The sequence below is a fragment of the Xenia sp. Carnegie-2017 genome, unplaced genomic scaffold (assembly GCF_021976095.1).
Source record: "Xenia sp. Carnegie-2017 unplaced genomic scaffold, XeniaSp_v1 HiC_scaffold_20, whole genome shotgun sequence".
In the NCBI taxonomy this organism is placed as follows: domain Eukaryota; kingdom Metazoa; phylum Cnidaria; class Anthozoa; order Malacalcyonacea; family Xeniidae; genus Xenia; species Xenia sp. Carnegie-2017.
Window position 1 is genome coordinate 9582036 of NW_025813483.1, and position 20923 is coordinate 9602958.

The window sequence follows — 20923 nt, forward strand, 5'->3', positions numbered from 1 at the left end:
AAACATTCTCTACACTACCTAAAATATAAAGTAAGCTAACTACCTACACTGTCAGTGTAGGTAGTGATGAATGAACAACAAAGAACTAGAACAGTCTTTACACTACCTAAAATATAAAGTAAGATAACGTGTGTCAGTGTAGGTAGTGATGAATTAACAATAGAAAACAAGAACAGTCTTTACACTACATAAAATATAAACTGATATAACGTGTGTCAGTGTAGGTAGGGATCGATGAATAACAGAGAAGAGAACTGTCTTTATATTATCTAAAATACAAACTAAGATAACGTATGTCAGTGAAGGCAGTATTGTATAAACAACAGAGAACGAAGACAATCTTTACACTACCTAAACTATGAACTAAGGTAGTGTATAAGGTAGTGTAACAAAATCATAAACGAGCCACGTTTATTGAATCAGTTGAATTATCTGATCAAATCATATGTCGTTCCCTTTATAGGTTGGTAAACCGGAGTTAGACAGCTCAGACAATAACTTGTTTTCCTTCACTTGGCAAACCAAATACGCGTGCGCAGTTAAACCAAAGGTTGAAAATGGTTGTGATGATGACGTGACCAGGTTGTCCGTTTTGAGGACAACAGACAGGACAGTGAGTATTTCAGAAGTACTTTTTGCAGTAGTTTACATTCTGGAAGCAAAAACGAGTTTCATGTCTTTATACGGCGTTCATGCAGTGTTCCCTTACACAAACGTTTGTGTACATGTCTTTATACGTGCGATCATGCAGTGCTCCCTTACACGAACGTTCGTGTACATGTCTTTATACGTGCGTTCATGCAGTGTTCCCTTACACAAACGTTCGTGTACATGTCTTTATACGTGCGTTCATGCAGTGTTCCCTTACACAAACGTTCGTGTACATGTCTTTATACGTGCGTTCATGCAGTGCTCCCTTACACGAACGTTCGTGTACATGTCTTTATACGTGCGTTCATGCAGTGCTCCCTTACACAAACGTTCGTGTACATGTCTTTATACGTGCGTTCATGCAGTGCTCCACACGAACGTTCGTGTGACTTTATACGTGCGTTCATGCAGTGCTCCCTCACACGAACGTTCGTGTACATGTCTTTATACGTGCGTTCATGCAGTGCTCCCTTACACGAACGTTCGTGTACATGACTTTATACGTGCGTTTATGCAGTGCTCCCTCACACGAACGTTCGTGTACATGTCTTTATACGTGCGTTCATGCAGTGTTCCCTTACACGAACGTTCATGTACATGTCTTTATACGTGCGTTCATGCAGTGTTCCCTTACACAAACGTTCGTGTGCATGTCTTTATACGTGCATTCATGCAGTGCTCCCTTACACGAACGTTCGTGTACATGTCTTTATACGTGCGTTCATGCAGTGTTCCCTTACACAACCGTTCGTGTACATGTCTTTATACGTGTGTTCATGCAGTGCTCCCTTGCACGAATCGAAACACCACAGATCAAACACATAAGCATGTCATGAATCGAAAGTGTTTTCGTTCCCACGATGTATAAAGTTGACCAACGAACCCTATTTTGACGATTCTTAAATCATTTTATTCCAGGGTTACGAAATCACCATTCCCAACACAAAAGACACGGTTCACTTGGATATATGTCAAAACGTTAAAAGTTGTGGCAGTAGAAAGCCATCCACTGCATGTCTTGTGAAGGATGGAAAGATAACATCTCTCGGACGTTCCGATAAAAGCTACATCGAACATGATTTGGATGTTACGACTTTGACGTACCCGTAAGTCATTATGGACGTACAATTATCTGTATCGATTGTGGATTATTTCGTGCGTTTTTTTTTATTTCAACCATTGTGGTGTTAAAACTTGAATTGCTCTATACTCCAGTCTAGTGTGTTCATCAAGAGAGATCTTGTGGTAAAACTTGAGTTGCTCAATACTCCAGTCTAGTGTCTTCATCAGGAGTGATCTTGTGTTAAAACTTGAGTTGCTCTATACTTCAGTCTAGTGTCTTCATCAAGAGTGATCTGGTGTTGAAACTTGAGTAGCTCTATACTCCAATCTAGTGTCTTCATCAGGAGTGATCTGGTTTAAAACTTGAGTTGCTCTATACTCCAGTCTAGTGTGTTCATCAAGAGTGATCTTGTGGTAAAACTTGAGTTGCTCAATACTCCAGTCTAGTGTCTTCATCAGGAGTGATCTGATGTTAAAACTTGAGTTGCTCTATACTCCAGTCTAGTTTCTTCATCAGGAGTGATCTTGTGTTAAAACTTGAGTTGCTCTATACTCCAATCTAGTGTCTTCATCAGGAGTGATCTGGTGTTAAAACTTGAGTTGCTCTATACTCCAGTCTAGTGTGTTCATCAAGAGTGATCTTGTGGTAAAACTTGAGTTGCTCAATACTCCAGTCTAGTGTCTTCATCAGGAGTGATCTGATGTTAAAACTTGAGTTGCTCTATACTCCAGTCTAGTGTGTTCATCAAGAGTGATCTTGTGGTAAAACTTGAGTTGCTCAATACTCCAGTCTAGTGTCTTCATCAGGAGTGATCTGATGTTAAAACTTGAGTTGCTCTATACTCCAGTCTAGTGTGTTCATCAAGAGTGATCTTGTGTTAAAACTTGAGTTGCTCTATACTACAGTCTAGGGTCTTCATCAGGAGTGATCTGGTGTTAAAACTTGAGTTGCTCTTTACTCCAGTCTAGTGTCTTCATCAGAAGTGATCTTGTGGTAAAACTTGAGTTGCTCAATACTCCAGTCTAGTGTCTTCATCAAGAGTGATCTGGTGTTAAAACTTGAGTTGCTCTATACTACAGTCTAGGGTCTTCATCAGGAGTGATCTGGTGTTAAAACTTGAGTTGCTCTTTACTCCAGTCTAGTGTCTTCATCAGGAGTGATCTTGTGGTAAAACTTGAGTTGCTCAATACTCCAGTCTAGTGTCTTCATCAGGAGTGATCTGGTGTTAAAACTTGAGTTGCTCTTTACTCCATTCTAGTGTCTTCATCAGGAGTGATCTTGTGTTAAAACTTGAGTTGTTCTATACTACAATCTAGTGTCTTCATCAGGAGTGATCTGGTGTTAAAACTTGAGTTGCTGTATACTCCAATCTAGTGTCTTCATCAGGAGTGATCTAGTGTTAAAACTTGAGTTGTTCTATACTCCAGTCTAGTGTATTCATCAAGAGTGATCTGGTGTTGAAACTTGAGTTGCTCTTTACTCCAGTCTAGTGTCTTCATCAGGAGTGATCTGGTGTTAAAACTTGAGTTGCTCTATACTCCAGTCTAGTGTCTTCATCAGGAGTGATCTGATGTTAAAACTTGAGTTGCTCTATACTCCAGTCTAGTGTCTTCATCAGGAGTGATCTTGTGTTAAAACTTTAGTTTTTCTATACTACAGTCTAGTGTCTTCATCAGGAGTGATCTGATGTTAAAACTTGAGTTGCTCTATACTTCAGTCTAGTGTGTTTATCAAAAGCGATCCGACGTTGACACTTCAGTGCTTATATACTCCAGTGTAATGCCATCGTCAGGAGTGATCCGATGCTTGCACTTGAGTCCTTTTCACTCCACTTCATCATTAGAGACATCATGTTGAAATCTACACACTTCATGCGTATTTTAGAGAGAATCTAATTTAGAAAGTAATCTTTTAACATTTTCCTTTTCATTGCTTTAGCGGTGGTGACAAATTCGAAACTAAACAATATGTTGCATATTACAAAACCAAGATCAATTTTATCTGCACACCTAACATCACGCGAGGTAGTCCTGTATTCCTTAAGAAGGAAGGTTATGTCTATTATTTTGAGTTCGGCACGTCTGCCATTTGCAACTTTGACGATGTGGAGTGTGTCGTCCGTTACGGTAAAGATACCTACGATCTGAGCCCTCTTAAACTGCCAAACGGTATGTTATTATTTATCTATTTCTCTCGATTATGTTGATTTTCTTTCATTGTCTGTTTTAAGAAAATATAGCATTCTTATATATTCTGGTGGAAATCACATCCATGCAATATAACGATGTCACAGTGAAATAAGAACGAATTATTTCTTTTAGATCGTTGCGTGTTTTTAGGTAGTGTAAAGACTGTACTTCTTCTTTGTTGTTCATTCATCATTACCTACACTGGCACACGTTATCTTAGTTTATATTTTATGTAGTATAAAGACTGTTTTTGTTGTCTGTTTTTCATTCATCACCACCTACACTGACACACGCTATCTTAGTTTATATTTTAGGTAGCGTAAAGACTGTTCTCGTTCTCTGTTGTTTATTCATCACTACCTACACTGACACACGTTATCTCAGTTTATATTTTAGGTAGTATAAAGACTGTTTTTGTTGTCTGTTGTTCATTCATCACCACCTACACTGACACACGTTAACTTAGTTTATATTTTATGTAGTGTAAAGACTGTTTTTGTCCTCTGTTCATAATTTGCCACTACATGTTATGACATAAAGTAAATGCTTTGAACCCACGAGTATCGTTACATGTCGTAACACGCTACATGTTTGCAGATGTAGATCGTCCAGGCTAGTGGAGTCATGAGAAGGACTGTTGGGGTTGATTTTGACTGACGTTTCGACAACCTTAGTTATCTTCAGAGTCAAGGATGTCGAAGCGACATTCAACATCAAGGCCAACAGTCTTTCTCAGGACTCTACTAACCTGGACGATCTACATCTACAAACATGTAACGTGTTTCGACCTCAACAATTTACAGATGATTTTATTCCCCAGGTAACTGGATGGCTGAAGATACACGTTCCCACTTGGATTACTATATAAACGTTTGCAGTAGTTATTCATCGGCAAACGTGCAGCCGAAATGCTCAGCGAATGCTGGAGTCGGTGGATGCCAAATAGATACCAAAAGTAGTAAATCACACGACATGGGTCACGTGGGTAGCCGCCCTTCAGTGTCGTCGGAAGGTCATCTGACGTTGCGGTATATCGGCGGGGAGAAATGTCACCAAGGGAAGTATTTCCGTAGCACAAGAATAAACTTCTTTTGCTCCGACGTTCACGTGAGTTTTTTTTATATATCTTTGTTTTTACTTATATACGTTTCGGGGAACCTTCAGTGATCAAAATTTTTACCGTGATAAAAGAACATTTGTGTTCGTGCAAAATACAAAAATAATCACAAATTGTAAATGTTATGCCCATGGCAATTTTACAATGATGCACAACAAATAGTTGATAAAGATACTTTCATGTTTGTAGATGTAGATCGTCCAGGTTAGTAGAATCCTGAGAAGGACTGTTGTTGTTTGATGTTGACTGACGTTTCGACAACCTTAGCGGTGGCCAACCGAGATTACTGCTAGGAAATACTTCAGTACATCGCTCGGTGCCTGGCTATTTTTCACCGAGATTACTGCTAGGAAATACTTCAGTACATCGCAGAACTTTTTAGAAAAATAAGTAGTTTAGAAAAAAGGCATATGAAAACGAAGGTCAGAATATGCCATAGACTGTTTACCGTGTAAGTAAAGAATATCATGTAGGAATTTATTGACAACCGCTATCTGTGGTATGCGAGTGCTTGCTTTCAACAGTTTTTGATGAAAGAAATGCACTGGAATATTATTGTTGGTTTAGGGGGGGGGGAATTTTTATTTGAAATCGGCTGCCAGGAAGTGAAAGAATTTTTGCATGCTCACTTTACTCATCTCGCCGTTCGTTCTCGTGTAGGGCTCGCCCGTTTACATGGCCGAAACCGCATCATGCGAATACCTTTTTAATTGGAAAACTCCAGCAGCTTGTCCTCTCAAACACTTTCAAGGTGCACATTGTCAGGTTTACGATGAAAATTACGACTTCAATTTTGATCTCACTTCGCTGACCAAAGATAATAACAAATCCATCGAGAAGAATCTCAAGTACCGCGGGAACTTTTGTGGAAAAAGAAGTTCTTTTTGCTCCCTTCAAGGTGAAAAGTGCTGCGGAGTTTTATTTTGATATCATTGCTATCTCGTGTGTTTGAAAATTCTTGTTTTCACTTAAGCTTGATCGTTTTCCTTTTTTTATTTATATTTTCCTTGCTTATGTTTTTCTTCCTCTTCTCTTCCAATGTCTTCACTGTCCTGTGTTTGTATTTATGTCATGTATGTCCTCTCTGTTCTGTGTTTATATTTATGTCATGTATGTCCTCACTGTTCTGTGTTCATATTTATGTCATGTATGTCCTCTCTGTTCTGTGTTTATATTTATGTCATGTATGTCCTCACTGTTCTGTGTTTATGTTTATGTTATGTATGTCCTCTATGTTCTGTGTTTATGTTTATGTAATGTATGTCCTCTCTGTTCTGTGTTTGTATTTATGTCATGTATGTCCTCACTGTTCTGTGTTTATATTTATGTCATGTATGTCCTCTCTGTTCTGTGTTTATGTTTATGTTATGTCGTTGGTACTGTTAAAGACCTGCGTGGCCTGACTTTTATGTTTATCTGCTGTTTTCGCATTTGTATCTTGAGTTCGTATATATTGTTAAAATATGAAACTTTGATAATTAGTTTTCCTCATATCACTTCATATTCATACTTCGAGGAACCAAATCTATCTTAAGTATTTAATTTGCCGATTTTAAATTATCTTTCTCATTTTGTTTTGTAGGCCAGAGTTCGACCGTAATCTTTAATTTTGAAAGCCTACAGTATTACAATGGAAAAATTTTGTTCAACTACACGAGCTCAAGTGATGCGAGCAAACTGGTCAACGAGATATCATGTGACATAACAGAAGAGAAGGTTAAATACATGGGTTATATACAAAATGGAAAGAACTATAGTTTGCTGTGGGGCAGCAAGCTGGCATGCCCCCCCGTAACGGGAGAGGAATGTAGTATCACACGCGATGGAGCGCTGTACGATCTTACCGTACTTGCCAAAGAAAAGTGGAATTGGATTGCAAGGAATGATTTGAAGAATTTCGGTTTTCAGGGTTGTCAATTCTATTTCTCTGTGTGTAAATCACTGAAGAGAATTCCTGGTTTATCTAGAAAGGGATCTAGAGCTGCTATGGTTAATGGTAAAGGGTACGTTGGTGCTTGCTGTTTGTCCATATTGATGCAGCTTGTGGCAATTTACAGTACGATAAACGTCAATGTAGGTAGTGATGATAGGTATAGTGATGAATGTACAACAAAGAACAAGAACAGTCTTTACACTACCTAATATATATACTAAGATAACGTGTGTCAGTGTAGGTAGTGATGAATGAGCAACAAAGAACGAGAACAGTCTTTACACGACCTAAGATATAAACTAAGATAACGTGTGTCTGTGTAGGTAGTGATGAATGAACAACAAAGAACAAGAACAGTCTTTACACTACCTAATATATATACTAAGATAACGTGTGTCAGTGCTAGTAGTGATGAATGAACAACAAAGAACAAGAACAGTCTTTACACTACCTAATATATATACTAAGATAACGCGTGTCAGTGCTGGTAGTGATGAATGAACAACAAAGAACGAGAACAGTCTTTACACTACCTAATATATATACTAAGATAACGTGTGTCAGTGCTGGTAGTGATGAATGAACAACAAAGAACGAGAACAGTCTTTACACTACCTAATATATATACTAAGATAACGCGTGTCAGTGTTGGTAGTGATGAATGAGCAACAAAGAACGAGAACAGTCTTTACACACCTAAGATATAAACTAAGATAACGTGTGTCAGTGTAGGTAGTGATGAATGAACAACAAAGAACAAGAACAGTCTTTACACTACCTAATATATATACTAAGATAACGTGTGTCAGTGTAGGTAGTGATGAATGAGCAACAAAGAACGAGAACAGTCTTTACACAACCTAAGATATATACTAAGATGACGTGTGTCAGTGTAGGTAGTGATGAATGAACAACAGAGAACGACAACAGTTTTTACACAACCTAAGATATAAACTAAGATAACGTGTGTCATTGTAGGTAGTGATGAATGAACAACAGAGAACGAGAACAGTCTTTACACAATCTAAGATATAAACTAAGATAATGTGTGTCAGTGTAGGTAGTGATGAATGAACAACAAAGAACGAGAACAATCTTTACACTACATAAAATATTACCTTAGATAACGTTGTCAGTGTAGGTAGTGATGAATGAGCAACAAAGAACGAGAACAGTTTTTACACGACCTAAGATATAAACTAAGATAACGTGTGTCTGTGTAGGTAGTGATGAATGAACAACAAAGAACAAGAACAGTCTTTACACTACCTAATATATATACTAAGATAACGTGTGTCAGTGCTGGTAGTGATGAATGAACAACAAAGAACAAGAACAGTCTTTACACTACCTAATATATATACTAAGATAACGTGTGTCAGTGCTGGTAGTGATGAATGAACAACAAAGAACAAGAACAGTCTTTACACTACCTAATATATATACTAAGATAACGTGTCAGTGCTGGTAGTGATGAATGAACAACAAAGAACGAGAACAGTCTTTACACTACCTAATATATATACTAAGATAACGTGTGTCAGTGCAGGTAGTGATGAATGAACAACAAAGAACAAGAACAGTCTTTACACTACCTAATATATATACTAAGATAACGCGTGTCAGTGTTGGTAGTGATGAATGAGCAACAAAGAACGAGAACAGTCTTTACACAACCTAAGATATAAACTAAGATAACGTGTGTCAGTGTAGGTAGTGATGAATGAACAACAAAGAACAAGAACAGTCTTTACACTACCTAATATATATACTAAGATAACGTGTGTCAGTGTAGGTAGTGATGAATGAGCAACAAAGAACGAGAACAGTCTTTACACAACCTAAGATATATACTAAGATAACGTGTGTCAGTGTAGGTAGTGATGAATGAACAACAGAGAACGAGAACAGTCTTTACACAACCTAAGATATAAACTAAGATAACGTGTGTCAGTGTAGGTAGTGATGAATGAACAACAGAGAACGAGAACAGTCTTTACACAACCTAAGATATAAACTAAGATAATGTGTGTCAGTGTAGGTAGTGATGAATGAACAACAAAGAACGAGAACAATCTTTACACTACATAAAATATTACCTTAGATAACGTTGTCAGTGTAGGTGGTGATGAATGAACAACAGAAAATGAGAACAGTCTTTACACAACCTAAGATATAAACTAAGATAACGTGTGTCAGTGTAGGTAGTGATGAATGAATAACAGAGAACGAGGGCAGTCTTTACACTATCTAAAATATAAACTAAGATAACGTGTGTCAGTACAGATTCTTTATTCTCTGAATACTGTAAATAATTTGAGATCTGTTTCTTCCTTTTAGAAAAGTAACAAGTCTTGGAACGATGATTAAACCTCTCAACATTTCGAATGGTTATCTCACAATGGTTTATGGTAATGGTGATGTGTTCCATCATTGTAAAAACCTACAAACAACTATTCAATTTGTCTGCGATGATGTCGTACCCGAGGGTTGGGGTAAGTTGTTTCGGTTAGAAGAAAATGGATGTGATTATCCTATTGTCTATTTCCTGCTGTCCTTCGTGTATTGCTGGCGCCACTTATCCCTTTTTTGCTGGTGGCATCTCGGTACAGTATTACTGGAACCAAGCAGAAAACGCCTGTAGAATTCTTTTTGCTACATTTTTGTTCAAAGTGGCTACAAACTTAGTAAAATGTCCTGTAATGTTTTATGATCTATATCCGTAACTGTTGATGTCACTTCGAAATGCGGTTAGAGTAGTATTGCACGTGTTTCTTATACAACATTGCGTGCAGTGTATATATTTTATAAAACTATTTTCATAGCTCGGGCCGATTGTTGACGGGTTCGATGTCGGTGCATGTGCTCTTCACGTGACCTGGTTAACTCGTGCCGCATGTAAAGTACGCAGTCTCGACGCGCCTCCTGCAAATTTACCACCTTGTGCAGCAATCCATCCAGCTACGAGGAAGGTCATCGATCTTCGTGTTTTAAATAACACGAAGGGCTACCCGATGAATCAATATAAAATCAATATATGCGGCGTTGTTGAAGGTGAGACGTTGTATGTCAAGTTCGGAAAAGTCTGCTTCAATTTATTTCAGACTGGAGTTTATAAAGATCAGGTTTCTACATCAAATCACTTATGATGAAGACTCTAGACAGGAGTACATAAGAACTCAACTTTTAACATCCGATCACTTTTGATGAAAACACTAGAGTAGAGTACATAAAGAGTCAAGTTAAAGATCAGATTACTCCTGATGAAGGCACTACACTAGAGTAAATAAGGACTCGAGTTTCAACATCACTTCACTACTGATAAAGACATTATCTGCATCATTTGTTGTCCAGGTTGTCCAGGAACTTCGTCGATTTGCAAGAATGACAAATCAAAAAAACCAACGAGTTTAGGCAACGTCAATACTCAACTTCAATATCGTCAGGGGTTTCTGTTTCTCCATTACACCAACGGAGACATGTGCGTGCCTGAGCTAGGCCGTAAAATGGAGACGATGATTACATTCATCTGCGACAGTTCAGCAGGCCGAGGATCGCCTGTTATCGAGAAAACAGGCGACTGCACGCATTTCGTGACATGGAAAACGGACCTAACTTGTGAAGCCGAGGTTAGTGTACACGATCCAATGGAAGCTGCGGTTTTGACGGTTTTGTGTTTGAATAGCGATATTTTATCACAGGAACGCGAAGAAGTGTTGTTTTTCTATGAGATTGCTCTTGATGAAACAGAAAATTGCGATATTTACAAATTGAAGTTTCAACTTAAGATCATCGTGATGAAGGCACTAGGCTATAGAGAATATAGGGCTCAAGTTTTAACATCTGATCATTACTGATGAAAACATCTGACTAGAGTGTATGGAGACTCAAGTTTTAACATCAAATCACTTCTGATGAAGATCCTAGACTAGAGTATATAAAGACTTACGTTTCAATGTCAGAACACTCCTGATGAAGACATCATACTGGAGTATATATGGACTCTAGTTTCAACACAGATCACTCATGATGAAGACACGAGACTGAAGTATATATGGACTTACGTTTCAACACCAGATCACTCATGAGGAAGACACGAGACTGAAGTATATATGGACTTACGTTTCAACACCAGATCTCTCATAATGAAGACACTAGACTGAAGTATATATGGATTCAAGTTTTAACATCAGATTATTCCTGATGAAGACACGAGACCGGAGTATATAAGAACTTCAGTTCCAACACCAGATCGCCCATGATGAAGACACGAGACTGGAGTATATAAGAACTCAAGTTTTCATAGCAGATCACTCCACATCAAATGAAACTAACAATATCCACAGCTCAATTTTCAAAATATCTGATCTCAAAGATCGGATGTATTGAACTATAGTGTGTAGCGTGTGAAATTTAAAAGTGTGAATTGGTGTAAAACATGAAGACATGGGTCATATAATTTTTCCGTCAGGTTGACTGTGTGGCTCATGATGGAAAGACGTTTTACGATCTCACGCCTTTAGTAAGAAATAACGCAAATTATGAGGTAAATTGGATATTGTTTTGTGTTTATTCCTTTTCATTTAACACACCAGTTAACTATCTAGGTGTTTGATGTCATTGCAACATAACTGTTAAATATCTAGGTGTTTGATGTCATTTCAATATAACTGTTAAATCTGTTAAATATCTAGGGGTTAGTAGTTGTTTGATGGGATTGTAATATAACTGTTAAATATCTAGGTGTTAGTAGGTGTTTCATGGGATTGGAATATAACTGTTAAATATCTAGGTGTTAGTAGGTGTTTGATGGGATTGTAATATAACTGTTAAATATCTAGGTGTTAGTAGGTGTTTGAGGGGATTGTAATATAACTGTTAAATATCCAGGTGTTAGTAGGTGTTTCATGGGATTGGAATATAACTGTTAAATATCTAGGTGTTAGTAGGTGTTTCATGGGATTGGAATATAACTGTTAAATATCTAGGTGTTAGTAGGTGTTTGATGTGATTGCAATATAACTGTTAAATATCTAGGTGTTAGTATGTGTTTGATGTGATTGCAATATAACTGTTAAATATCTAGTAATTGGAGGTCATTACAACACAACTGCGATTTCTCTAGGTGTTGGACGTTGACTCCCTAGGTTTAGAGGTCGTTGGAATACACTTGAAAACACCTTAGGTGTTGGAGGTCCTTCGAGTACACCTGTAAACTCTCTAGGTGCCGGAGGTCCTTGCGGCACACCAGTTGACCCCCTAGCGGAAGTCCCATTTGAAGACAGAAAGTTCATTTTTTGTAAAACTAAGAAATATTTATAAAATTTGAATTGACAATATCTTATGCTCTCAACAGTACCCTTGTTTTGTTCTTCTTTAAGCTTTACTACGAAAATAGACGTTTTATCGTAAACGTTTGCCGATCGTTGGTTCAAGGTTCTGGTTGTCCTGCTAATGCCGCAGTTTGTCAAACAGGGGTATGTCTCGTCACAATTCACACAGAGGATTAAAAGACTGATCAAAATACCAGTATCGCCATAACATATGTAAACTATAAACAATTATTAGACGAACCTTTCAGACTGAGGTCAATGTTTCGGCAAACATGTTTTGGGCATACTTTACGCGATTTTCATAGGAAGTTTAGATGGGTACAAAATAATACATATAATGTTATGTGTTAAAAGATTAAACCTGGATTAAGTTTATTTCATGTGAATAGGGCTATTGACTACATACTAACACAATCCTCGTCGGTAAATCTTGCGGCCTTCCTGCATTCCCTAAGCCCCTGGCAGACCCCTGAGTGTGCGCCCTTCCCTCGGCAAATTCATCCCTCATTTGTCGAAATGAATTATTTATTTGTTTGGTCTGCACGGTTTCCCTTCCCGGCAGTGAAATTTTGAAACTGCTCGTGTAGCAAAAAAAGCTATGCTACGAAACAGGAAAAGGAGATAGGACAGTTTGGAAATCTTGACAAGCTTTCATAAAACACAGGACGTATTGTCTACTTCTGATGCATAGATTGCATAAAGTAAAGTTTCATATTTTCCTCAGCAATAAAAATCAATAATGTTTTCCTTAATGTTTTCATTACAGAGTAAAAAGAGCTTGGGGAAAGTTAGCGGTCCACCTCGGATAACGAAAGAAGGAAAAGTCCGATTGAATTATACTGACGGATCGTGTACAACGACGATAACTTTCATATGCAATCAATTATTGGTAAGTGCGTTTACTTGAATGACTGGTTCATTGTCATCTTTTGTTAGGGGGATGGGGGTGGGAGGGTGCTCAAATTTGGATTAGATTTCGGTTGCTTTTTTACAGATGTCACCGTTCCATGTCAGTCTTCTTTATCGTATTTTCTTAGTTTTATTATCCATAATTTGGAGATACTTTTTGAAGTTTGCTCGATTAAAAACAAGTCACCATTGCTTTTGCTTAATTCGTTTGCTATGTTGAAATTCCACAAGGAAATTTTGCGCCTTTCCTGCACCCCCCTGGCCCTAGACGAACCTTATAGGGTGGGCACTTCCCTAAGTAAATTCATCCCTCATTTGCTTGAAATGAATTATTGATTTGTTTGGTGACTTTGGTCTGCATGGTTTCACTTTCCAGCGGTGAAATTATAAAACTGCTCATTGCTGTTATCTTGACCGCAAGGTAGAAAAGCTTTTGAACTCGATGTGTAAATGGGCGAAATGCCTTGACTAAAGATTTCAAGACCTGTCTTGGAATAAACGTCCTTTCATCGGAGTGAACGACCACTGTGCTTGTTCATATGAACAGAAGTTGTGTAAACATCCAGTTGTGTACTCAGGTCATCGATAAACATATCATGGACCGATTTACTGGGGTGGGTGCAGGGGACTGTCACCCCTCAAACATCAGATTTCATTCCCCTAAAAAACATTTCAACCCTCCAAATGTTTGCAAAATAAATTGGTAGTACAGTTGAACTGAGTTTTTCAGGGCAAAATTTCAACTTTCTACACGACTTTCGATTGCTGCACTACTAGAACACCTTAATTCTAAACCCTTACATTGTCTTACGTCATCGCTTTATCAGCTTTACTCTCCTTCCCCGCCTGAAACTTTAAGCACCACCCTTGTACAAAATATGAAAATCCGTCCATGATGCATAGGCTTTTTCCCTTTTTTCTAACTGTATTTTGTCAACGTCTACTTCGATTTTGTTCATTTCTAGAACGAGCAAGTCATTACTCAAGCCAAAGGTTGTAACGTGTCTATTTCATGGTCGACAACTTTGGTCTGCGCGAGGCCTTATGCCAATAACAGCTGCATATTTGTGGGGCCCAAAGGCGACTATTGCTTTGACCTTAGAAATTTGGGTTGGTCTGAATCAATCACCGCCACTGTAAGTTTGTAATATAGAAGTCAATTGTCACGAGTAAATGTGCGCTTCGTTTGTTGGGCAGACTTTCTGTGCCTGTTTTGTCCAGAGGATCGTAGAAAGATTGATGATTGGGAGGGGCTAGGGCCGGGTGATCAGACTTATATTACCAGATCCGCTTTGGTGAGCTTAGACAGCTCCACTTAATTAAATAATTGCAACATTCGGAAAGGGGGGCATTTCATAGGGATCAACGCATTTTTGATGATAAATTATTCATGTATGTTCACATTGGGGGGGTGTTGTATTTATGTATTCATTCGATGCCGAATAAAGCTCCTTTAAAATCCATTGTTTTCTACGGATTACAACGTGCATTTATGAATACCCCAAGCCCCGTCCTCAATCGTCGATCTTCCTACGCCCCTGTCGTCCAGTCCAAGTTCGCTGGATAAGATTTGCTGTTTTTTCATCGCAGATACCCAAAGGAAACCTTATCCACTTCAGCCAGTGTGGAAAGCGCATCAAAAAATGCGGAAAAGAAGACAAACGTCCATTTGAAGCTTGCTTGAAGATGGCTGGTAAAAATGCGACGAGTTTAATACGTAAGGGCATCTCATATAACGGAAGTGAGGTCAGAATTGATTACGACGACGCCGTTTTGGTCTTGTACTGCGGAGAAAATCAAAATTCGAATACTCCACTCTACATAGGGCAGGTGGGAGAATCGATGATTTAATATTATAGATGTACACAATAGACTGCAGTATATATTCTGGTTGAAAGTGATTTGTGAGAGACACAGCCACATCGATAATCCAGTGTGTAGTAAGTATTTAAGAATTTGGGTTTTGAAGTTTTATCACTTATAAGTCATTGGCTGAGGCAATTCAGCTCTCACGTGTCGTCATTAGATAACTCTTCGAGAGACCTAATGTTTCAACTGGAGTACATTAGGACTCAGGTGTAACATCAGCTCACTCCTGATAAATTCACTTGACTGGAATTTATAAGAACTCGAGTTTAACATAACATTATTCCTGATGAAAACACTAGACCGGAGTATATAAGGACTCATGTTTCAATATCAAATCACTCCTAATTAAGACACCATACTGGAGTTCAATAAAGAATCAAGTTTAAAATGAGAAAATTCCTGATGACAACACTGAAATTGAGAAGATAAGAACTTGAGTTTCAATATCACATCAATCCTTCAAAGACACTAGACTGGAATGTGCAATGACTTCGTAGCATCACTCTTAATAAAAACTATTCATTATTGCATATAAGAAGTCATACCTTGTCATCTGATCAATCCTGATGAAGACACTAGAATGGAGTATATAAAAACTTAAGTTTCAATATCACATCAATCGTTCAAAGACACTACACTGGAAATGTGTAATAACTTTATCGCATTATTCATGATAAAGACTATTCACTATTGTATATAAGAAGTCGTTTCCTGTCATCAGGTCTATCCCGATAAAGACACTGTACTGGAGTACAAATGAATCCTGTTGCCATCACCATAATGCATGTTTGCGTTTGAAAATGAGATTATGACTTGATAAAGTGAAGACTGGTTCTAATGTCGTTAGTTAATACCACGCTTTTTGATAACCTTCGTCAAAAGCTCTATCGTCTCATTGTGTATAACTACATCGTTGTCAGTTATGCTTGTTTCTTTTCGTACTTCAGTATGCGGAGGCGAACCAACTGAAGAGGTATTTGTTCAGTCTGATCACTCCTGCGGTGTGCCCGCCTCGCCAATTTGCCTGCGAAGTAAAACACGGGAAAAAAACGTACAATCTGAACGGCCTTGCTGACCATAGAGAATTTTCTGTCAGCCACCATGACACGGTGTAAGTATGGTATATATGTGGTTGTATATGAAAGTAAGAAATTTAACTGGGATCTTCGACATTTGTCAAGCGAAACTTGACAGAGAGACGTTATAATCGGTGTGTGTTGAAATATTTTCTTACGACCCCCGACATGGGGACAATTTGATGGATGCGATGTCTTGGGTATTTTTTGGGCAAAGCATGATGACGGAACACCTCAATACGTTAGATCATGGCTATTTTTTTTTTACTTCAGGTACTTGATCAGTATTTGCGGTCATGTTCGCTTCACCCCTAAAACTGGTTAGTAAAATGTTGCTGTTGATTTTTTGGCTCAGTCAAATGGGGACTGCCATTTTTTCACGATCTTTGTCGAAAGTAGGACTTGCACTGTTCTGTATCTCAAGAATATTAAGGCTTTCTCTTTACCATCCGATTGAAATTTTCGCCAGGCGTTTGTTCATCTCGAGCTACAACAGTACGTATTAAGGATGGTGGTGAACCAGAGATTATAAGCGTAGATAACAACTACAGCCTAACTTATCAAGGTATGCATCTTATCACACAAATGATGGCACAGTTGCAATGATTTCAAAAGATCGGTTTCAAAGGGTAAACGCCTCCCACACATTTATTCCCTCGCCGTTTCCCATTAGTGCAATTTGGAGAGAAAAAGGGGTGTTGTTTTGTCGAATGCACTTTCCAATATCTGACCTAGGGGAGGGGGGCTCTGTTCCATTACATTACCTATTAAGGGAGGTTGTATGATTGCGCAATTTTACGCCATTGCAGTTCGCAAATTATGACGATATGGAAAAAGAAAACGAGCGTACTTGCATGGCGGCACTTTACAAGTAAACAATTTGATGATAAAAACAACGTATTTGTTGCATTCATGTATCGGCAAGTAGTTATTTAGTTCAGAGTATACTCATTTTTGTTCTTTCTGTGTTTGTCTATATTCATTTTTACTGTTTCCATTGTTTATTTGTTCTCATGTTTGCTGTTTCTATTGTTTGTTTGTACTTATTTTTATAGTTTCTATTGTTTGTCTACACTCATTTTCACTGTTTTTGTTGTTTGTATGTACTCATTTTTATTGTTTCTATTGTTTGTAAAAAGCCAATCAAAATATCATAAATATTGTTAGTAACGGTTGTACCTAGCTCATTCAGTCCACTGATGATGACATGAGATTGCCGAAACTGGTGTGCAATAAAGAAACTTGTTTTTGCATCTTGTTAGTAATTTCTATTGTGCTTTTATGTAAATATGGAAATGAGCTAATCAAAAATAGCTGCCTCTAAATTACCATAACACCGTGGAAACTTGCTTGCAAATTGCATCATTTGATATTCGTTCAATGGTAGATATAGTGGTTGCTGTTCCCAACCTATCTTTCCATTGCCATTTTTCGTTGTATTCATAGAAAATGAAGAATATCCCATTCGTCTTGTATACAATGGTAGCCAAAGTATTGATCTGTGTGGCGGGAAACTACCGTCTGTTGTCCATAAGTTCAAATGTGCTGGAATAATTCCTGGGCCAAGTTTTAAAGGGTAAGAATACTGCATATATTAAATTGTAGATTATATGAGAGTTATGTAAGATCTTAGACCACTAAGTCATAAGTCCTGTGTCCAGCTCCTACTTGTTTGACGGATAATTATTAGTTATTTCTGTATGCTTTTGTAAACTTTTTGCGATTTGATCGAATTCAAGCTGAACGGTCAATGAAATTCGTGGCATGTCATGGTTTTGACGGTCGGTTTTGAATGGTATTTTAGAGAAAGACTATGGACATAGACTTCGCTCTTTTCAGATTGGGTGAATGTATTTTATGCGAGAATTATGTCGTTCTGGATAAAACATTTTAATCGATATAAACTTAACCAATACCCCTTTTGACCTGTTTCACAAACTTCTATCTTTACACGGGGCTAATCAATTTGCTGTATTTTGCTTTGGATAAGACAAACAACATTCATTCTAGATCATCTAAGCAAACTCCAATGAACGTCACATCTTATCTCTTCACGTCGGTCTATTTCGCCGAATATTCCTCAGCCTTATGTCGTCTTTACAAAAAAAAATATGTTCGGAATCAAGGCTTGGAGTTGCTTTTGTTTAAGCTCTAAATAAGACTTCGCGATCAAAGCCTTCTTTAGAGCTTCAACAGAAGCTTCAGCGAGAACTTGTAGACTTGCGTGTTTTGTATACGTTTACGGCGGCACATTGCAAGGAAACTTCTTTGAGTCGAGAGGATCGTTAAAAGCGGGGAAGGCGATATGTTACAAAACATGCATGTCACTGTAAGATCACATGCATTTCAATCTTCCCAACGCACGGTAAGCTAAAATGCGGGATTTTACCCCAGGCGCAGGTATCCTGAAATAAAATGTGGCTTCATGAACCATGCATAGCCATGTTTACCTTATGGTAGCCGACTTCAAGCTGTATGGTCAATGTAGAAAACTAGCATGATTGCCTTAATTGTACTTTTATATTGATCACCCGATTTGTCTTTGTTTTTGCTTTCATGTAGATTTGACAAAACGAACTGCCAATTTACGTTTTGGTGGCAAACATATGAAGCGTGTGCCGAGCAAAGGTATTGTCTGTTACACGAGTTTTTCGTCTGATGAAGACGCTTCTTTTTATTGATTCATACCATATATTTAGGTCCGCGTTGAGAAAAACGGGAGACTGGCGATTCAGTGATAAAAAAGCCGCAAATTGCGAATTGGATTTATATTTTCTTAAGAAAGAGTAAGTGAAAGAACGCAAATTTTTGCGATATTTGATTTTTTGCGATATTTGCGATATTTGCGATATTTGATTGTATATGTTTTTACCGATAGCGTGTAATTTAGCGCATCGCTTCTGGCAAAAACTTTAGACATGAGTGTATAAGAACTCTTTAAATCCCATCACAGATGATGGAAGCAATAGACTGGAGTCTATAACACAACTCAAGTCTCAACATCCGATCATTCCCAATGAACACACTAGACTAGAGTGTGTAAGGACTAAAGTTTCAACATTTGATCACTATTGATGAAGACACTAAATTGAAGTATATGATGACTCAAGTCTAAACATCATATCATTCCTAATGAAGACACTAAACTGGAGTATATAAGAACTCAAGTTTCAACATCCGATTATTCCCAATGAACACACTAGACTTGGGTGTGTAAGGACTAAAGTTTCAACATCTGATCACTATTGATAAAGACACTAAATTAAAGTAAATGATGACTCCAGTCTAAACATCATATCATTCCCAACGACAACGTTAGACTAGAGTATATAAGAACTCAAGTTTCAACATCAGATCACTCTTGATAAAGACACTAGACTGGAGCGTTTAAGGACTGAATTTTCAACAACTTATCACTAATGTTGAAGACACCGGACTGAAGTGTGCAAAAACTCAAAATCTGACATCAGATCACTTGAGTATGCGAGTACTTACTTTGTAACATCACGCAACTCCTTTTCTCGGCATATTGCATATGTCGTTGATTAAGTCATTAGTTAAGCGTGATTGGTTTGTCTTTGTGTTTGTTTAGAATTCCAAAATGTGAAAGAATAACCAGTCTACAACTTTTTGCTCATAGTAAGTATGAATGTCAAACAGTAATGATGTAAGAATAAACCTTAAAGAAACAACTAGTCATCTCTCATATAGCAATTGTTTGAATCTTGTTATCGGTTGATTACTAGTGAGTGGCTTGACATCTCATAACGTATAATTTTTATATAACTAATAATTAATAGCCTTAATATATCATAATTATTAATAATTATATAAAATAATATTAATAGCCTTAATAATTATTGTCCATCAATGAAGTGGATGCCGAAAAATTACGTGTTCGGAATATGATTTGTCGACAGACAGACGTGCAGAATGATTTATTATAAATCTCAAAGTTATAAACAAATCAGACTTATTCCAAGGATGGATTTAAGGGAGGGGTGAGCACCCGTCTTAGTCTCGGATAGATGAAGTACGCGGGGCGTTTTAATTTGCTTTGCAAAATACCAAAACACAAACAATAAGTCAAAATCATGGGAATTTGTGTATTATGGAGAGCGCTTTCAGAAACCTCCCAATGACAATAGAAAGGCAACAGACTTCAACAAAACAAAATCTATCTTGGTAGAACAACAAGTCCTCGCCGAAATCTAATCCAAGCTAGTGCGCCACCCTCTCTATCCCTGATTAATCTGATCGACTTTCAAAAAATCTGCCCAAGGAATGTATCTCCATGCCATTATACAACTTGTGGAAAATCTGTAAAACGATTAATGGCATTTCTTTTGATTGTCTTTATTAAAGATGACGAATATGAATTGTTAGTCAATTGTTCTTCAAAAATTATTGTGGTCAATCTACTGTGTGGCGTAAGTTTTTATGTTGTGTGCACTGTTTCTTGAAAATCAATCTTACACACGTTTGATATTGAATTGCTGTCACCGCAGAATGATACCAAATTGAAGAGCTTTACTACTGGTCAGCAGCGGCATTTAACGTTTGTGCGGGTGACCACGCGTGTTTGCGATTTTTCAAGGTAAACCGGTTATAGAATTATTCTTGAAGCTTGATGAACCCATTCATGCGCCCGTATTTATGTTTTCTCTTTGAGTGGATATTTAATAAAACTTGTATTTGCTCGTGTAAAACTTGAAGAAACTTAAGTATAAGGAAGAGTTCTATCTTTATGTATTAATTTTGAACAAAGAGTAGCTCGTGATAA

The 20923-nt window shown here is 37.7% G+C and overlaps 2 protein-coding genes across 2 annotated transcripts in view; both read left to right on the top strand.

Moving 5' to 3' along the window:
* The window catches only part of LOC124441653 (cation-independent mannose-6-phosphate receptor-like), a 23810-nt gene extending 13879 nt beyond the window's left edge, over nt 1-9931 (top strand). Inside the window, exons 13-20 of the mRNA XM_046992118.1 lie at nt 464-613; nt 1570-1757; nt 3653-3882; nt 4724-5010; nt 5681-5918; nt 6603-7023; nt 9294-9448; nt 9779-9931. Coding sequence (XP_046848074.1) covers nt 464-613; nt 1570-1757; nt 3653-3882; nt 4724-5010; nt 5681-5918; nt 6603-7023; nt 9294-9448; nt 9779-9795 — 1686 coding nt within the window. The 3' untranslated portion in view covers nt 9796-9931. The remainder of the gene's footprint in view (nt 1-463; nt 614-1569; nt 1758-3652; nt 3883-4723; nt 5011-5680; nt 5919-6602; nt 7024-9293; nt 9449-9778) is intronic.
* On the top strand, nt 9797-20507 carry LOC124442606 (cation-independent mannose-6-phosphate receptor-like). Its single transcript, XM_046993095.1, has 15 exons — nt 9797-10007; nt 10308-10582; nt 11425-11499; nt 12335-12430; nt 13053-13175; nt 14161-14331; nt 14786-15025; nt 16012-16175; nt 16414-16460; nt 16610-16705; nt 17587-17716; nt 18703-18768; nt 18840-18926; nt 19733-19779; nt 20330-20507. Exons 1-15 carry the CDS (start codon nt 9968-9970, stop codon nt 20353-20355), a joined length of 1683 nt encoding a protein of 560 aa, XP_046849051.1. The 5' UTR covers nt 9797-9967; the 3' UTR covers nt 20356-20507.
* The last annotated feature ends 416 nt before the right edge of the window (nt 20508-20923 follow it).